The 19,085-nt window shown below is 38.6% G+C and overlaps 1 protein-coding gene across 9 annotated transcripts in view; it reads right to left on the bottom strand.

Annotated features, from left to right (window-relative positions):
* LOC107090889 (pleckstrin homology domain-containing family A member 7-like) overlaps window positions 1-19,085 on the bottom strand; it is a 186,696-nt gene that overhangs the window by 3,371 nt on the left and 164,240 nt on the right. For 8 of the 9 annotated variants that reach the window (XM_015384503.1, XM_015384501.1, XM_015384509.1 and 5 more), the window contains 11 exons: window positions 14,954-15,103; window positions 14,661-14,762; window positions 14,378-14,489; window positions 12,098-12,228; window positions 10,963-11,157; window positions 10,703-10,799; window positions 9,909-9,991; window positions 9,062-9,304; window positions 4,020-4,193; window positions 826-959; window positions 610-743 (listed from right to left, as the gene is read on the bottom strand). In XM_015384503.1, coding sequence (XP_015239989.1) covers window positions 610-743; window positions 826-959; window positions 4,020-4,193; window positions 9,062-9,304; window positions 9,909-9,991; window positions 10,703-10,799; window positions 10,963-11,157; window positions 12,098-12,228; window positions 14,378-14,489; window positions 14,661-14,762; window positions 14,954-15,103 — 1,555 coding nt within the window. The remainder of the gene's footprint in view (window positions 1-609; window positions 744-825; window positions 960-4,019; window positions 4,194-9,061; window positions 9,305-9,908; window positions 9,992-10,702; window positions 10,800-10,962; window positions 11,158-12,097; window positions 12,229-14,377; window positions 14,490-14,660; window positions 14,763-14,953; window positions 15,104-19,085) is intronic. The other variant, XM_015384502.1, reaches the window with a different exon arrangement.

Genomic DNA, 19,085 nt, shown 5'->3' with positions numbered 1-19,085 from the left:
ACGAGCTTCACAAGCAGGAGATGGTAAAATTGAACTTTTGCTGCTCAATGCGCTGCATCAACCAATCATAGAAACTGATCTGGGAGCTGGCAGGGAGACAGACACAGCACTGCTAATGCAGAACGCCATGATCTCTCCTCTGAAACGGTTTATTAACGCCTAAATTAACTTAAAATGTCGAAACCTGCTGGCAAAATATGTTTGATTTTATTATTCTGGTGCCTGCAGTTTGCAACAAATACTTGAAAAACGCCAACATCTACTTCCAGCCACCACGAAAAGTAGCGGAAACGCGCCCCAACTGCTGCTTAAATGATCGCCCACAGCAGTTAGTGGGTGAAATAATATTTTAAGGCAGGATCGTAATCTTGAACTGACTGCACAGACGATGATTTCAGCTGGACTTTCTCACTTAAAAATATATTAAAACTACTTTTTAACCACTGATCACAGCAGATATAGCAATGCCTCAAGAGCATCAAACATTCTCTTCAGGCTGGTCTGACCTTAATGTGTATAAGAATCAAAAATGAAGCTTCAGCCGTTTTTTTTGCTGCCCACAGCTCATCCAGTGTGAATATAGTATGAGTAACTATTTAACTGACCGACCTGCAACCAGTTTGCTCTTGCGTGAAGCCTCTGATGCCAGCGCATAGGAGACGCTCATGATCCTCTTCTGCTGCTGCATAGCAGAGTCCAGCTCGCTGAAATCTACAGATGCTGACGGCTGGATGTTCTGAACACTGAGGGAAAATGCACACAAGGGTTCTTTAATAAAATCAGCCTCATCTTAAGGTTCAGGTTAGTCATGCAGGATGAGGATACCTGGACTTGGTGAGAAGGTTCTTGATGCGCTCAGCCCGGCGGGAGCGTTCCTCCTGCTCCTCTGGACTGAGAGGCTCGTCCGGATCGGACTCTACGTATCGTTCTGGGATGAAAACCTTGTCTGGTTTGGAAAGCTGCACGAAATAGAAAAGAGAGATTTTTTACATCTGCCAAACAGACGGTTAATAGGATATAGAAAAAAGATGAATATATTTTCTCTAATAACCAAAAGCAAACCAATCTTTGGAATAAATGTATTTACAGCTCTACTGAATCCGTTGGACACGCTCACAATGGACGCCATGTGAATTAAGGGCTTCTGATGGAGCATTTGGTTGTTGTTTTTTCAGTTAAATGACAAACAGGATGTTATTTTTCCGGGTGGATCATCAAAATAAGTGGTTCTCCTAATTGTCAATCATTCTGGTGATATGATTACGTAAGGCCGTCCTACGTGCTCGTCTCCATCTTCACTTACCGGATGTGAGTCTGACATAGTAGGAAAATTGCAAATCTGCTTTTGGCAAGTAAATTTGTATGATCAATGCAAACAGCAACTTTAAAACAGAGTGTACACGAGGAGAAATGGGCTCGTGCATCTTTTCACATACATAGGCGTTCCCTCTCAAGAGCAGCAACATGGTTGTGCATGTGCTTTTTTTGTTTTAAAGTGGAGAGGGAGGTCTTTAGATAAAAAAAAAAAATCACAAAAATTCTCCACTATAACTTAAAGTAAATGTGAGCGATTTTACCAGACTACACATGTTGTGTAGCGGCCATCTTCTGACCCAGATTCTTCCCTCCTTTCAATTCATCAGTTAAATAAATAGTTTCGATCGAATTATTCCAGAAGCTTCCATCAGCCTCAGTCATATAATTCAAAACAAGCCCCAATGTTTCCGTTGTCCCTTAATATTGTTTCCAATTTGCCTCAAACTTTGACCCATGATGAAAGGAAATCAGTTAGGATGTTCAGGAATCAACGCCACCATGGCCCAAAATTGCCTCATGTTCACAGGAGACACAGATGGAGGCGTTTGGCTACAGTGACGGGGAAATGATTAGAGGAGTCATCAAAAAGCTGTCAAACCTAAGAAAGCAACTGTTAAACACGGTGTGGGAGGCGTCATGCTGTCGTGTTGCTGCCAGTAAAATACTGTCTTTCAATATATCCACCTCCAGATTCCTTAGTTTCCCAGAAGTCTACATGCAGAGGTGAATCTGGTTCAGCTATCAGCTAACAGCAGGGCTAATTAGCATTTTTTCTAACTTGTAAAAGCATTAGTGGGCTACTTAACTTCCGCTTAATCAGGGAAGATTGTTACTTTCCGTCATCAGCATGAAGAGTCTGTTAGGTTTCCTGAGAGCTTTCTACTCATTATGCAACATGCATCATTCCACATAGACGGCTGTTACTCTCGAACGATGCAAGCTGCAGGAAAATCATAGCTTTAATTCTGCAGCTTTTTGCAGCTCTGAGGTCGCTTCTAGGGCGGCAGTTCAGAGATAACCTGTAACGATTATCTGACAGTGACCACACAGGAGAACCATGCGCAATAAAACAGGAACCACTACAACCTATGCCATGTCAGAAATAATGGCAGTGACTCTGAATGCTGCTGATAAACAGAGATTATTGAATCAATTCTTTTTAGGGATAGTCGGCCCTATCTGCTCTGATCAGAGCAAACAAACCGCGACACAGAGCTTCATCACAGCTGCAAACTGGTGCTGCTTTTGTTATGCACCTGTGAGATCTGTTATCATTCTATGTTTGGAGATTGATGAATAATTAGAGCAGGAAGAAAAATCATATTTCTACAGATGATTAAAACAAAACAAAATTTTTCTTCCTGCTGGGTTATTTCTTTATGCGCTCAATAATTAAGTACGTTTTGCCAAAAAGATTCTCATTCAGGTTTGATTAAAGATATTTAAAAATAGAAATAACTCTAAATCACTTAACTATTTACTGGTAAAGACATTTAACTGTAGGGCTAAAAAGTTCATCCTGCAGTCAAACAGCTGATTTTGTTTGCTTATATTTAGGAGGCAGATTTATTTCTGAAATAAAGCTGAGATGTTTAAACATTTCTGTAAACTAGCATCCTAAGGTTGGATTCTTTATCCCCCAATAATTTGTTTAAATGTCTCCGGAAGCAAAGACTTAAGGCCAACGCTGATCTGGGGCATGCTGATAACGCTGCTTATTGTCATCTGTCCATGGTGATTTGGTAGCAAACGGTGATCGTACAATTTGGACACATCAGTCATACCAAAAATGATTAAATTCAGGTAGAACATTGTGATGACAGAGATCCTACAGAGGAGGAAGAGGACCTATAAATACTGTTTTAATTTAAAAGCGTGTATGTTAGCTACTCTCCCCATGAATACTGAATGTTTTATGTCTGCAGTTTTAATACCATAAGGGCCCTAATATACAACAATCCATGACTCCTGGCTCCTTCTCTGCTCTCTTGCTTTTTCTGCTCCTGTAGATTCTCTCCTCCTTCCCTGTGGATCCGTTTCTGAGGCTCATGTCAACTTTGGTCTCTAAGTGAGGAACCGACCAGAGAAAATAAACTGCCTTTGATTGACTACTTTACAGTAGATAATTATTACCTATTTAGGTATTAAACAAGATTAGTTTATTGATAGTTTATCAGATTTTCTGTGAACGTCCGGCAGAATTCTGTCAGTCCTTTTAGCTATGGGAGCGAGCATCAGTGCAATAAATAACGTGCAATCACTATGTCATACCGTGTGCAATAACTATATACATATATATATATATATATATATATATATATATATATATATATATATAAAAAAATCAATAAAGTCTATCTTATCTTAGCATGTGCTATTTTCTTGATCAGTTTATCACGCTGTTTAATGCCTTAAAGTGGGGCCGAGTTGTGTAATTCAACTGGAAAATGATCTACACTTATTACTGCTTTTAGAAATGAATAAACCTATGAAAATTCAATCTCAATATAAAAAAAAAAAAAAAAAACTTAAAAAACTATGGTTAAAATATGTGGTAAATATTTGTTCTTTCAAAGCCAAAACAAATCATATCTTTTTATACAAGAGTGCCAGTGTCTGCATCTCTGCTTCTTTCTCTCTAAACACCTTGAAGCTGTCCTGCTAATCTGACCCAGAGCCTAAATAGAGACTGCCTGGTGTACCTCTCGGCTGATATCCAGGTCATAGTCCAGGGATTCCAAGTCCTCCTCTTGTACACGCCTGGCTGTGACCGTCAACCATTCATCCGACTGCCTCCTTCCACTCTCTTTGACTCGATTCAGTCCTTCGTCGCTCTGACCTTCTGCTCTGGGTCGTTCCTCCTGCCAGTCAAACACCTGGAGATACGAATGAGTCACAGTTACACAACCAGGAGGTGAAAAACGCTGGGAAAATATGTTTGCCTACACTATTATAAATTTAGAGGAAAAAGAAGAACAACAAAAAAAAACACATAACTTAGGAAACATAAATTGACTTAATTCTGGGCGGTTTAAGCAGCTTGGATCAGTTTAATAGATTAAATAAGGACATTTAAAGAAAACAACTGAGACAATATATTGGTTAAGAATTTTTTTAGCATCCCTGTTTGAAGTTTTATAGAAAAAGCAGCCTTTTTGTTAAATTATTCAAATCAATCCGATATTTTCATTTGTTTGCAGAAGGTAGCTGCTGTTAACTAGTTTTTAGAAATCAAATTACTGAGAAAATGCTGACAGTGCAATAGTAATAAAATGTTCAAAGGTTTCCCCAATCCAAAGCTTTTCTGTGATCCTGTGACAGGTTGCTATGTGGAGTCTAAATAACCAGGGAGGGCTCTTGGCATTTCAAATGTAAGGGATCAGGAAATGCTTCAAACAGGTCTAAGGACGTGGTATATAATGAAAGAAGTCAAAGCACTGATCCCCAGGCTGAGAGAGACAACTATTGTATGACTTTAGCCTTTTAGTGCACCCTTCTCTACGATGCAAACTAAGACATCTACTAAGAAGCACAATATGTGTGTGTGTGTGTGTGTTGCTGAGTGGTACTTGTGAGGAATCATCCAAGGAGCATCAAAGCCATGCATGCATCCTTTCCTCTCCAGCAGCCTGCAGAGTCTGATCTGTCTGTCGAAGTGCTCGCATGCTCAGAGAAACGCTGCGTCTCATGCCTCGGTGTGCTCAGGAAGACCAGTCTCTCTCTCACACACACAAACACACGCAGAGAGAGACAGAGAAAACCATGCACACGTTCCCTCACAACCCCCCACCGGATTAAGAAGAAAACAGCCAGGAGGAGCTTCAGAAGCAAGAAACTCTTTATTGAAGTGCAAATCTCTACATGATAGAAAAGAAAGCGGAGAAAAAAAGTTGTGCATTGCTTCTTTAATTACACAGAATTAGGCGGCGACCAGCATTTCGCCCGTTTCATCTCCCTAATGAATTAAACCGTTGCTCTGTTCGATCTGACACACTGTGCTGGGGGGGGTAGAAAGCCTCATGGAGGGGAGACTTTAGGCAAACAAGGAGTGGACATCAGTGGCACAGAGTGGAGATCTAATATCTTCTTTTTTAAAATAAATCCTGTAAATGTAAACAGACTGGGCCCCAACTAGAGAAAGACAAACCTTTTGCTACATGTGTGAATAATTGATCCTCCATGACAGATCTGTCCACTCCTTGCTCAACACTTTCAGTGGTGTCCAGATTGATTGGCACCCCTGGTAACGACGTGTCGAAAGAAACTCCCCAACACTGTTATTGCAGTAGCATTATTTCAAAGTGAAGAAATGCTGAGGAAGCTTTGATCAGAGCTTTCTTACAGCCTCTGGCCACCAGCCTGGATGAGAAGCCATATTTATGTCGCTATTTTCTGGTCCCAGAGTCTCCATGTTTACCTTTAGATGGAATCAATAGGGAGAGATTTCTTTTCTTAAACTGTTGAGTGACCTTAACATGCTTTGGTTGGATCAATAAAAACACAGTGGATCAGAAAAAAAAGGAACAATTCAGGTCTTATGATGATCAGACAGGAAGCAGTGAAGTAAAGGGTGTCCGATTTGGAAAATCAAAAACTAAATTCTGTTTAAGAATTTGTATAAGAGCGTGTGGAGTCGGTCGCAAGGTGTTTTATTTGAAGGTAAATCATTGCTCATCAGCAGCAACTCCAGATGTTTTAGGTGTGAAACTAAGCATAACGGTGATGTAGTCCTGTGCTGCTAGGCTCATAGGAATCTGGTTGGAATAGATCAGTTCCTGATTTTAAAAGGAAAACTGGTGGACTCTGTCAGCAAACTGGACATCTATGGGATAAATATCCAACATCTGTTTAAGAAAACAAAGAAATGATTCAACAGATCAAAAGTCAGTCCTGTTACTCTCGGTCATTGGTACCAGAAGGGCACCAATGATTCTGTAAAAGCTGATTCTCTTTAAAACATTTATTTTCCCCCTCGCGCTTAGAGCTTAAATTATAGCAATTAAACATATTAGCATAGTTTACCAGGGGTTTCAATCAATGTGGACGGCACTTTATTTCTTTATTGCAATGCAGCCCAGCTCCTCCATCCTGCCCTATTTACTCATGATGCATAAAACAACACAGCATAGGCCACTTAAAAGTTCTCCAATCTGAGCTTTTCACATCTAAAGTCTCTGTTATTGTTATGTAGTCAGACAACAAATAAAAGAACCTCAGAGATCAAACAAAACAAGGCTGTTTGAATGAGAGCGTTAGTTCAAAGGAAGTAAAAACCAGTTAATGCTGGTGGAGAACAGAGCGAAATAAAAAATACTCTGCTGACATCAGAGGTGAAAAAGTAAAACCATAACTTATATATATATAGATATAAAAATATGTATTGCTTATTATGACAGTAACAAACACAATGGTGCCTTAGAAAAGTTTTCACACGCCACGGATTTAAAAGTAACAAAGTGTGTTTTGATGGGACTTTATCTGATAGGCCAACACAGAGTAAAGTTTGACATTAAAGCAGACAGGAATGAAATATGTTTTTATTTTATATTAAAAAAATCTGAAAAATATTTTGTTTTTTTACTACAAAACTACTTTAAATTTTAACATTCATATCAAAACAGGAGGATAAAATTTGAAATCAAACAACTTTTTCTTACTGTTAATAATAATAATAATCTCAAAGTATTTCAATACTTTCAATTTATTCTGGGGCCTTTTTTCCATTTACTGTTTTTGATCTGGACTGGAACTGAAATGATTAAAACAAGGTCTTTTTGTTTTTGGATTAAGATAAAATAAAAATAAATATCAGTAAGGTTGGTTCCTTTTACATTTTTGATTAATTGCATTTAGATTCCCAAAGCATCTGCTGTTCACAGACTGTTTTTATCTGCTCTGACTGAACCTAAGCCATTTAGCACAAAAAGTCAAACTTTTTATTTAGAGGCTTGATCTTATTAAGACAAACAAAACACTCGCAGCTCTATTGACTCTATTAAATACTTGTCTGCCACACTTTTCAGACTTTAGGTTGTTCTAAATCAATTAAGAGGTTTTTTGTGTTGATCTGTCACATGAAATCCCTATTATTATTTAGCTAATTTTGTTCCATTATTGTTGCCATCAATAAAAAAATACTTTTTAAAAATTGAAATAAAAAAAAAGCTATATAAAAAATTAAACTTTGAAAAATATCTTAATCTTAAAGAATAAAATGTTTTTGGAGTACCTGCACAGTATTCTGTTTTTACTTTATTTCCTCAATTTCTTTTATTTATTTATTTATTCTTATAAAATTTTAGATTTTCAAATTGATTAAACATTTGTTTTCCAGTTTGAGTTTAACACAGAAGAGAGATATTTGAAGAAAAAAAAGAAGATATTCCAAAAAAATCTATTTTGAAACGTGAAAATAGAAAATTACGTTTAAAAAATAACATTTGAAGGAAAAAAGAATACATAAGTAAACAGCAAAGTTTCTTTTTTCCTTTTTTTTGGATAAGGACTTTATCAAAGTTTAATTTTTGAATTATATTTTTCTTTTTTTTAATTTCCAAATAATTTGCTTGCAACAATAATGGGACATGTACACGCCGTAAGGTAACATGTTAAAGTCTGTGCTTGTAACCTGGCTGAATGAGTTCATTTTTAAAGGGTGTGAATACTTTTGCAAAGCACCTCAAATCCCTACTAAGCTCACAGCTGGCTGGTCTGGAGCCACTTTACCAACCTGGCAGTTTTAGATGCTCATCCTAAGTCTATGAGAGGAGTAGTTTATTTATTTGATGAAAGCATGTTAGCATTGCTAGCATACCACATTGAAACCGAAGGGCAGTGTTAGCCATAAGCTAGGTTCATTTCAGCTTCTTGATTAATAGCAGCAGCGTCCCTTCGTCTCCTTGACAGGTCCTACAGGTGGCTCTAACTTCATTCCTATGCGAGGCTGAAAATTGTTAAATCAGTCTTTCTTGATTCCACCTTAAATTATGGTAACAGACATAAATTCAGGACAAAAGGCAAAATGATCGTCAATAAACCAAGGCACTTAGATTTGATTTGAGGAAAGGAAAGCAGGGAGGTGCGGTCATGATTTGTGCCACTAGTGTTGCACCTGATGATTTGGGTTTTCACTCTTTTTCACTCTATATATAAGCTCTATATACCAAATCTATATAAAATAGAACTGTACAACTGTATACTGAAAATATCCCTCAGGTAATAAATAAAAGTACACGCACAGAGCATGTAGATGTACAGATAAATGGGCTCTTCTCTCTACTTTTCTGTGATTAAATGGAGAAAAGAAGTGAAAGCAACACTTAACGCTTCTTTCTCTTCTATATGTGTTTACATTCAGAGTTGTGTCAGTGAGGTCCCACAGAGGGAGGGGGGGTTAGTGGTAATTAAACTATCCTAAACCCCTGAAACGTTAAAAAAAGGAATAAATAAGGAGCCAGTCTGTCCGTCTCCAATCCTAACGCCCCTCGTTGGCCTCGGATGCTTTTGTCTCCCGACATTTCTAGAGCAGTAACCAAGCTAGCCTGCCGGCTCAAGTCAGTGACGCTTCTCAGCTTGTTAGTGTGAGACCAAAAACAATCACTGGTGAAACAAGCAGGAGAGCTAGGAAGTTAGCAGTTCTTCTAGGTTATTATGTGGCTGGAGGCTGGAGAGTAGCATAGCAGTACTGAGGGTGAGGCTGGTGCTCCCTGTGTCTGCTGCCGCGCTGCAGGGAGGGGTAACGTACGGAGGGGGGAGGATCGGAGGGGCTGGAGGAGGGCAGCCTGGAGGAGGACGACGAGCGCTGCGATGAGGAGGAGCGGTCGCCGTGGCTGAGGTTCCTCTTGCGCTCCCGGACCAGCGCCCTCTGGTGGCGCTTCATGCGCTCCAGCTGCTCCTCGGCGGTCATCCGGCCTCGGGGCTGGCTGCCAGGGAGCTGGCCGCCCTCCGTAGGCGACGACAGACGCTCAAAAGCACTCTTGGGCCTGTCCTGAGGTGACAGAGGGGAGACACAACACAACAGGGAAGGGGGGGTAAATATTCCTAAAAATGTTCTACTTTAAAGCTTTGTCACAGTTGACTGTGTTTTTATATTGGAAAATTTATCAACTTAAAACTACCAAACTTTAAAATCAGTAAAGCTTGGTTTATGCTTGACACGTCTTCAGGGTCCGCGTGGCCATATGATGTCATTCTGGGCTTCCACGCCCGTCTGCATAGTTACAAATTACAAACGAGGGTTCACAAATGTAAACATTTAAAGACATCGTCAGTATGAAGCTACCATCCATGATGATGCTGGTACACTGCTAACCAGATGGTGGCAGCAATGCACCCTATAGATGTTTGCCAACTGCCATTAAAGGAGAAGACAAGGAAGATAACAAAAACAAAAGTAGTAAATTTGTGATTAGTACTTTTATTTTTGCAAAGTTGTACCTCATTTCCTGCCAGTGGGTTTCGACATGATTTACTGTGTGTTCGGTTATTCTCATGGGACGACAAACTGATCCTGTTAAACAGGCCTTACTCTGAAGACTTAACTTTGTATTATAGTAAAATGTTTTGATTAAAAAAAAACTAAATAAACTGACCTTTGGTGCAGAGCTTCCAGGAGCTCTCCTCAGGGTGACGTAGGACGAGATGGAGTCAGACTGCTCCATCCGGGATGTGTTTCCTGTCAAACGTTGTTGATAACGACAGAACAGCCACCAATAGTTTTAGTGCACAAAGAGTAAAAACACAGTATATAGATATATAATAAAAGATCTGATCACAACCCAAGCCATTTATATTCCATTAACTCTGACAGTTTGTCATGTTACTGGCATAAACATGACTATCATTCATATTATTGGACACTTCAGCTTGAAATTGTGCATATCTGTAAAAGAAGGAAAAATAACGTGTTTTATTTTTTTTTCTAAACAAAATCCAAAGTACTGTAGGTATTTATATTCATCCCGGTTGATTAACCCTGTGTCACACTTAATTACCAGTGGGAGACTAAAGAATGGTGATGTTTTTATCCCAGCAGCAGGAAAACAAAGCAAACCACTAAAACGGACCTTGATGCAAACAACCTTTATCTGTGGAAGGTTAAAGCTGATAGAGACATAATATCCATGCTACACCCATCTTTCCTTTCCCACGGCATGATGCCACCACCACCATGGGTCAGAAAAAGAGGGGCTGCACAGGGTGATGTGCAGATTTTATTTTGCATCAAAATCTTAATTAAAAAAGCAAAAAGGAAAGAAAAGACATCTTTATCGAATGCCCTTCCATCTCCCAACTAAATGATAATTTTTGATTTGCCAAGAGGAAATAAATGCCTTTAAATCAGATGTTTGTGTTCGTCTGTGAAGCCATTAAACCCCTCATATACCTTTACATGGGTAATACTGGTAGTCGGCATCGGACCCTGTGATCTGGAGGCTGCTTCCTGGCAGTTCTGGTTCACTCAGGTAAGATCTCAAATCCGTCTAAAAAGAGATTAAAAAGGGTCTGAGAAGGTAACTCAACATACTAAATCCCTAAATCACAAGATTTTTATCTCTACATTAAGGAAATGTATCATTTCTATAAAAGTAAACTACTCGTTTCCACTTCAGAGAACCCGACATAATAAAATGAATGATGGCGTACCTTAGTATCTCCGTTGACAAGGTACTGGCCGTACTCCCTGTCCCGCTTCCTCTCGTCAGACTGCCGTTTCAGCCCTCGCACCGATGTGTGGCGGATGACTGACGCCTCTTTGGGGAGGGGGGGCACCACAGGGGGCGTTTCCTCGTAGTCATAGAGACGAGGGAGTGGTGGCCTGGGCGGGGCATCGTCCTCGGCCTGTAGGGAAATCAGTGATGTAGACAACTTACTAGAAATCAACTGATACATATATAATTTTCTTTTAAAAAGGCCAGTGTCAATGATTCTGACATCAATTTAACTGAGGGTGATTCTTGGAGTCGATTTTTTTTCTTCCTCCTTTTACATGATACGTATAACACATGATAACAAATGTCAAGTATTAATTTAAACAAATCAAGAAATGTCTATTAAATCAAACAAAACATTAACAACTGACAGTAAATTATGGAGCTAAATTGAGGCCACAAATGTGTTCAAATAACAGAGGAAATGTTTTGAACTCATTTTAAGTTCAAGGCTGTTTTTTTTTTTTTTCCAAAGTACTGGCCCCTGGGTTTGGGGGGCGAGGCTTAAACTGACAACAGACAGCTTAGGAGCCTGATAAAATATTTCTAGCCATTTATGACTGAGGGAACTAAATATGTATTTAAATCATAATCAATAATTTTTCTTTATGTGATTCGTTTATAAAAAAATTAATTCTTCAGTTCAAGTTATTTTTTTCCACTTTTCAATTTTTCTTTTCTTGGTTTGATTATATATTGCTTAGATTTAAATCCTTCCTTTCCAGTTTAAAAAATACTACTTGTTTTAAATCTTTTTGTTTGTTTGTTTAGAAAATAAATTATTTCAAATTATTTATTTTCAATTTTAACGAAATATGTTCAAATTATTTATTTTCAATTTTAACAAAAAATGTTTCAGAATAAACTTTATGTCCCAAATGTAGCTCCATAGGGATGCAGGGAAGCAATGATGCATGCACAGATTGGCTGATACCGATATATTGGCCAAAAACATCCGCCAGCAGATCTATTGGTGTATCTCTGGATTTTACTGCGGATGAAGGTTTGTGGTGTAGATCTTCCTTAATTATTAAGACGGAGATAAATCGGAGCAGCAAAGGGACACTCACCCAGTTTGGCACGGTGCTGTCAGGCAAAGTGTGAGACAGCGTGTTGGAGATGGAGCTGCGAGGAGGAGGATGGACCTCTGCACTGAGTGAAGGCACTGCCTGGTCAGACACTGAAGGCACTAATCTCCTGTCTGCAGAGACAAATCAACACAGAAAAAACAAATTGTGTCACACCTCAACTTTTGCACCAGCATCTCAGCTTCTGCACAACGATATGAGAGGAGAGCTGGGAAAGGGACCCACTGGTCAAATGAGACCAAGGTCTAAAAGGTTCCCTGACGTCACTATATGACATACTGAAGTCTCTGCAACCATGAAACAGCTTTAATTCATGTGTATAAAAATATTGAACCTCAAACATCTCTTTTCTTTTTTGCATTTGCTCTCCATCACAAAGGCTGTGTAATTTCTACTAAAGATAAACTGATTTATCTTTAGTAGGCCGATAATAATTATTGACATCAATCAAACTGCCACCGATTTTTGGGGGTTAATTCTTAAAGCGGATATTTATTTATTTATATGAAAAAACTTGACACAATAATTAAAAATTAAATGGCTTTATTTTTAAACAAAAAACAAACATTTATTAACAAATCAAACAAAACATTAACAATGGAGGAAGTGGGTTTCAAGTGATTTCAAGGCATGGCTGCTGAGTTACTTATAAATCAGCGAGCAAAACCAGAAACTCTAATATGGGCCATCAGAAGCCAGTCAAGTAGCTCTAATTCTTACACAACAAAGTTCACACGGAGACTAAACTTAACATTTGCGTAGGAAAAGTAGTATAAATATTACACATTTTTATTTCTTTTTTCTATAAATATGTTAGCCTTTAAAAGATATTTTATCCTAGATTTTTATGATTATATATTAAACATACGGTATATTTAAGTGATTATTTTTGAATATCTCTGTTTCTATGAGTCTGCTGTTTTTAGTTTGTTTTGTCCTTAAATAACTTCCAATAAACACAGACACAGCCAACTGTTTTATGCTGTCACCAGTTAAAACATCCTTTCAAGAATAGCATAAAATAGCGTAAAAAGAACTCAATTATACTGGATGTTTTGAAACAACCTAAAAACCTGAAATTGGTAGCTAGTATTCCAAAACGCAATATTCATATAAAGAAAATATGAATTTATACTAAATAAAAAGCATTTCAGTGTTTTTCACACAGATTTCTCTTGTCTTTATAAACCAGTTAATGTTTGTTAGACTAACTGAAGGAACAGAAATGACAATTCAGGAATGAATGATATATGAAAAGTTTGATTTGAGATATCTTTTTTAAAGCAAAACAGCATTAAAATGATAAAACAAATGGCAAAAAAATGTGAATATCCTCAGCTGTTTTTGTCTCTTGCAAACTGAAGCTTTTCCTCTGCTATTAATCACGCCTGACACCCGTCTCCATCCGCAACCACCCACCCCCCGCTGTTTTTTTAATTTTATTTTTTATGTGTTTTGACTGGGTCTCTGAAAACAGACCCATTATGAAGACAGACTCCCCCAATACTGAGCTGTCACAAGGCTAGCAGGAATTTGAAGTTTGGAGGCACAGATCACAGCACCAGTAAACATTGCAAATAAAACTATGAGAAAGATAATCCGTTTTTTTTTTCTTTTGCAAAACTTTGAAACTTTATGAAATTTCTTTGAAAACCTATTGCTTTAGAAGTGTGAACAGTATATATACATTCCTTATAGCATAATTCCTTCCACTGAATTGGGTAAAATAATATATAGTAACTAGGCATTGAATACTATTTAAGAGTTTAACATTTGGTGTAAATAGAAGTTAAAACTTTATTTCTTATTTTTTATTCGAATTATCACGGCACTAGTAGTTCATTTTTATGAACAGTAGGCCGACAGGAAAGTTTGTGATGCTGATTTTATTTCAGATTTAGTGTTAATATCTTTCTGATTAATTTATTCATTGTATTTAAGTGCCCTTCCTATTAAAAAATATGAACTCTTATGGATCAATTGAAAGGTAACAAAAGCTGCGTGGAGATGACTAATAAGAAAGAGTCATTTTTACAAAGCTCCACCTTTAGCTGGGGCTCAGTTTTAAAAAGTAACAACCATAGCAGAACCTTTTTTTTTTTGCCTTTGTCTAACTTTTGTCTTGGCTTTTGCATGGGAAATGAACCATTTTAGTTCTGTAGGTTACTTTTGAGGGTTAAATTACGGAACTTGCACTCCTGAGTGCAAGATCTCTACCTTCATTAGAAGTTACAATGTCGTCTGCAAACAGATGCATCTCACCTGGATTCTGAATAGAGTCGACTGTTATCTTGTAGTTGGCTTTGCTGGCACTAAGCCCGCCCATGACGTCCTCGATCCTCCACAGCTCACGCTTTAGCTCAGCCTTTTCCTGCTGTGTTATAACACATACATGGAATCATTTTACTTACTTGACATTTTTCCAGTTTTTCTAGATGTAGTCTTGATTTTTAAATAATGGACATGCATCAATAATCAAAAATAATATTTTGACTTCTTTGCACAATATAATGTGAGGCTTTGATTGAGAATGATAAAGTCTCACCTGAGACGTGTCACTATGGGTCATGTGTGTCTGCAGTGCCACCCTTAGCTGCTCCACTGATTGCTCCAGCTTGTTGTACTCTTCCCAAGCATGTGCCATTTCCTGCATAACCCAAACAAATATACAGGCATGATTAATGAATTTTCTCATTTCTCTTTTATACCAAACAAAGCTAAATGTATGACATAAAAAAAAGACATTAGTTTATTTATTTATCTACATTTTATAAATCTGGCAGAAGGAGCTATATCAGCCAGGTCTACTGTTATCGTTCAAGCACTGTCCATGTGTACCGTAGAAACGCGCGATATTTGAGCCCTGATGGTCACCAGGTCTTCCTGCAGCAGCCTCTGTTGGTAGGCGATCTTGTGGGCGTGGGCTGGCTGCTCCTGGTACTGCTCCATCTGTTGGTGGGACATGTCAAGTACTCTCTCCAGCTTGTCCTGGAACAGGGGGAAGGTTGAGCGGCATTAAGAATAATGAATGAATGAATGAATGAATGAATGAATGAATGAATGAATGAATGAATGAATTAATGAATGAACCAGTTAGCAGTTTAGTGCTAGTAGGTTCCTAATGGGAAATTACATTGGGACCAAGTAGCACTAAACTGTCAAGGAACGCTATGGACGGCGGAAACATGCAACAGGAGGAGAATTTTGTGTCGGAGGTCGTGGATGAGTCTCCTCCGTCATACATTTTGCTAGGGCAGCAGAAGCTTGGTTTAGTGTAGAAGGCTTACAGCCGTACATGTTTGAGCCCTTGCCTCACAACGCTGCCAGTTCTGTTAGCTCTACGCCTGCTGAAGACACAGACGTCCATCCCCGTGAACACTGGGACGGAACTCAATGGGAAAGGAAATGGTTTTCATTTCAACCATTGCATATATTAGCTGCGACATATGAATCAAGATGCTATGACCGAAAAAATTTGATTGTCAGATGATCGTTGATATATGATTGGCTGAATTTAGGTGTTCAAGCTGACGTATAACTAACTGGCCTTCATAAGATAACGGAAAAAACACAGATTTTAAGACAGGATTTTTTTTTAAATAGAAACTTTCCAACTTTTGGGATAATATGGTCTGATTAAGAGTACATTTACCTACATGTTTAAGCCAGAATGAAAGTTTGATATGACTTCCCTATGACTTTAAAGTTGAGTAACCTTCCTGTTAAACTTGTTTTTTGTTTAATATTACACACGCACACACACAAAAATATATGTTTATATATATATATATATATATATATATATATATATTAGGGGTGGAACGGTTCACCATAGCCACGGTTCGGTTCACGGTTTCGTGGTCACGGTTTTTGGTTCAGTTCGGTATATGTTGATTGTTACCCCGAAATCCCATAAAAATTAATGAAATTAATGAAAAAAATCCAAAAAAATCTATGAATTGCAATTATATTTGATGATCCGCGGAAACCCTGGATAATTTCCGCATGTTTTGCTGCTTTGTATTTAATCATCTCGCGCATGCCCTCTACGATCTCCAAGGAACTCAGAGCGTGGTGGATGGGAGCCACAGCTGAGGCTGTAGGCTTTGCTTTGTGCAGGCGGTATGGAGCGCAGCGGAGCGCTGACGGAGTATGAGGGATTTCGGGGTTAGCATGACATGTTGCACAATGCTTGCACACTGTTGCACTTTTATCCACGACTTTCCTTCCGCCGTCATCGTAGGTCACTCTAAATGCAAAGTGGTCCCATACAGCAGACCTATAAAGTGCTGCTGGCGCGTCTTCCAACTCCTGTTCTTTCCCACTCGCCATACCCACACAATTCTCCACAACAACTGATTTTTTTCTGCTACACCCGGCTAAGCTGCTTCGCTTCTTCTTCTTCTTGTTTACTACTGGTGGTGGGCTTTGGTCGCAGTACCGCCACCTTCTGCTCTGGAGTGTAAACGCTTCGCCTATGAGAAAAAGGAGCAGCGCGTGAACCGAACGCAACACACGCGAACTGACGGTTCGTCATAAACCGTTCCATCCCTTATATATATATATATACACACACACACAAACACACACACAATTATATATCATCATACATACATACATGTAAACGAACATATACATATCTACACAAACACATCAGGCCGAAATCCACATTATAGCTTTGCACATCGGCACTCAAGAGTACTGCGACCCCCCAAAACCCCCAATCATCAGTGCCACATTCCAACACCACAGTCTCTCCACCCGTCTCTCCCCCCACCGGTCCCAACTGCACCCCACAGCGACATTCACCTCCCCTCCTCATCACAGTACATGTTGAAAAACATCAGTTTGAGCCTTTTTTTAAACAGACTCGTGCTTGGACATGAAATGCACATACTCTTCATGGTGGTTCCAACCCTCAAGGTTCTGAAGTTAAGGTTTTCCCTGTAGTCATAGCCCCCCCACTCTATCAGAAAACAGCTTTTGAATTTCCCTGGTAGTTGTTTATTTATAGCTTTATACATAAACTGAGGTGTTTGAAATTCTACCAGATCTGGGAGTTAGAAGAGGCAGGACTCTATAAATAGTATGTTAGTATGATCGTGGAATAATGTCTTAGGAACCCTTCTGATGGCCTTTTTTTGTAATGTGCATAACGGTCGCAGAGAGTTTTTATAGGTGTTGCTTCATATTTCTACACATTAACTACATATAAGTAATATAAGTGCGCAAATACAGAATATGAAGTGCAGCATAATTTAGGAAATGTTTAGCTTTGCTGAGAATAGCAATACTTCTGGAAATTGTAGTTTGAAATCATTTTATGTGAGGTCTCCAGCAAATCTTATTGTCAATCATCACTCCCAAGAGCTTAATTTCCTTAACTCTACGGGAAAGACTGAATTCTTGTCAGTGGCACATGATCCCCCATGACAATTATTAATTTGTGCATGTAGTAATATTATTTTATATTCTTTAAATGTTGATCTTTTTAATTGGTATACGCTAAAAAATAAAATAAAAACAGCACTTTCATGGTGATATAGACAAGCAGTACAAGAATAGTTTTTTTCCTTAATAGAAAAGTATTTCCTGACATGGGAAGGTTTTGCCTTCTGTCTGGGTAGAAATAATGTATTCACCACCAGTGCTCAGTGTGTCATTAAAACACTCTGACTCAGGAGGATGGGCCTGAACACATGCTGATAATGGACTCCTAATACTATTCTATTTAATAAGACTGATATGATCTTTAATACATACTGATGCATTCTAGGCATTGCATGCAAACTTGGATAGTGAGATATTTAGCCACTACAGTCACTTCATTGCACTTTGAATATATTGCATTTACAGTTCTAATAAGAAAATAGGTTTTATTCTGTTTCTGAATAATTGATGGAGCGGATGGAGCAGTAGCCTTTATCTGTCGTTACAGTCCAGCAATTTTCCCTGCTTGTTTCTTTATTTGAAAAAGAAGATAGAAATATTCAGTAGACAATATGTTTCACGCTGTTTGACTCAGCAAGAAATAGAGACGTAGCAAGAAGTATAATAGTAATATGCCTCAATAAAGAACGAATCCTCAAGGCACTGCCTGCTTAATCCTGCTGGATGAGAACCGGCATTGCACACTCCAGGATGAACCCACAGGACTCACTGCACCCGAGAAAGATCTATATCTGTTTTTAAGGGCTTTCTCAGAGACATTTAAACAATTGAGCTGCTGGAGGTATCTTTGTAAGGCCCTGGAAGTACCCATCCTGTTCCTCCTTGCACAAATGAGCAGATATCAGTCCGCCTGATGGGTGAAAGGCATGTGATAGCCATGTCCGGCTCTCCTAGACTAACTTCTTCCAGGAATTTCCTTCTCAAGTCTATGCTAGGGACACACTAAATGTTTTCTTAGTGGTTTGTAAAGTTCAGCTTGTTCCATCCTTGTAGTGTCCAGATATCAGCTCATGGTACCAGAAGTGACACCGACCGCAATTTTCATGCAAAACACCAAAATAGATCAAACGCATAAAGAACACTGTCTACTAAACTGACCACGTGTTTAATTGACTATTATATTCTGATTCATTTTTAATAATTGTACACAAAAAACTGTTGTTGTTTTTTTATGAATTAACTTATTTCCAGTCTTCCAGAGTTGAAGAGGACTGGGAAAGAAATCATCCTCTAAAGAAGGAGCTGGAAAGGTTTGAGAACCAGCAGTCCATGGCTTATTTAACGGCCTCTAGAGGGCAGCACTTCACTATAAAACCATGCAGAGTCACTTCAACATCTCATCAGGACTACACCTGTGAAGTGGCTAGGACTAACTTGGGGCATTAAATAATGAACGATGTTTGACAAGGGAATAAATGTTCATTCCTCTATTTTCATATAAAAAAATCTTATTTAGTGGGAAAATATTCAGCCAATAGAAGCCAAACCACTCTGAGGTAGAAGCATGTACCTCTAGGTA

The sequence above is a fragment of the Cyprinodon variegatus genome, unplaced genomic scaffold (genome assembly GCF_000732505.1).
Source record: "Cyprinodon variegatus isolate N-32 unplaced genomic scaffold, C_variegatus-1.0 Scaffold314, whole genome shotgun sequence".
NCBI classification, from domain to species: Eukaryota; Metazoa; Chordata; class Actinopteri; order Cyprinodontiformes; family Cyprinodontidae; genus Cyprinodon; species Cyprinodon variegatus.
The sequence above is the reverse complement of the archived record's forward strand: the minus strand, read 5'-3'. Positions and strand labels throughout refer to the sequence as shown.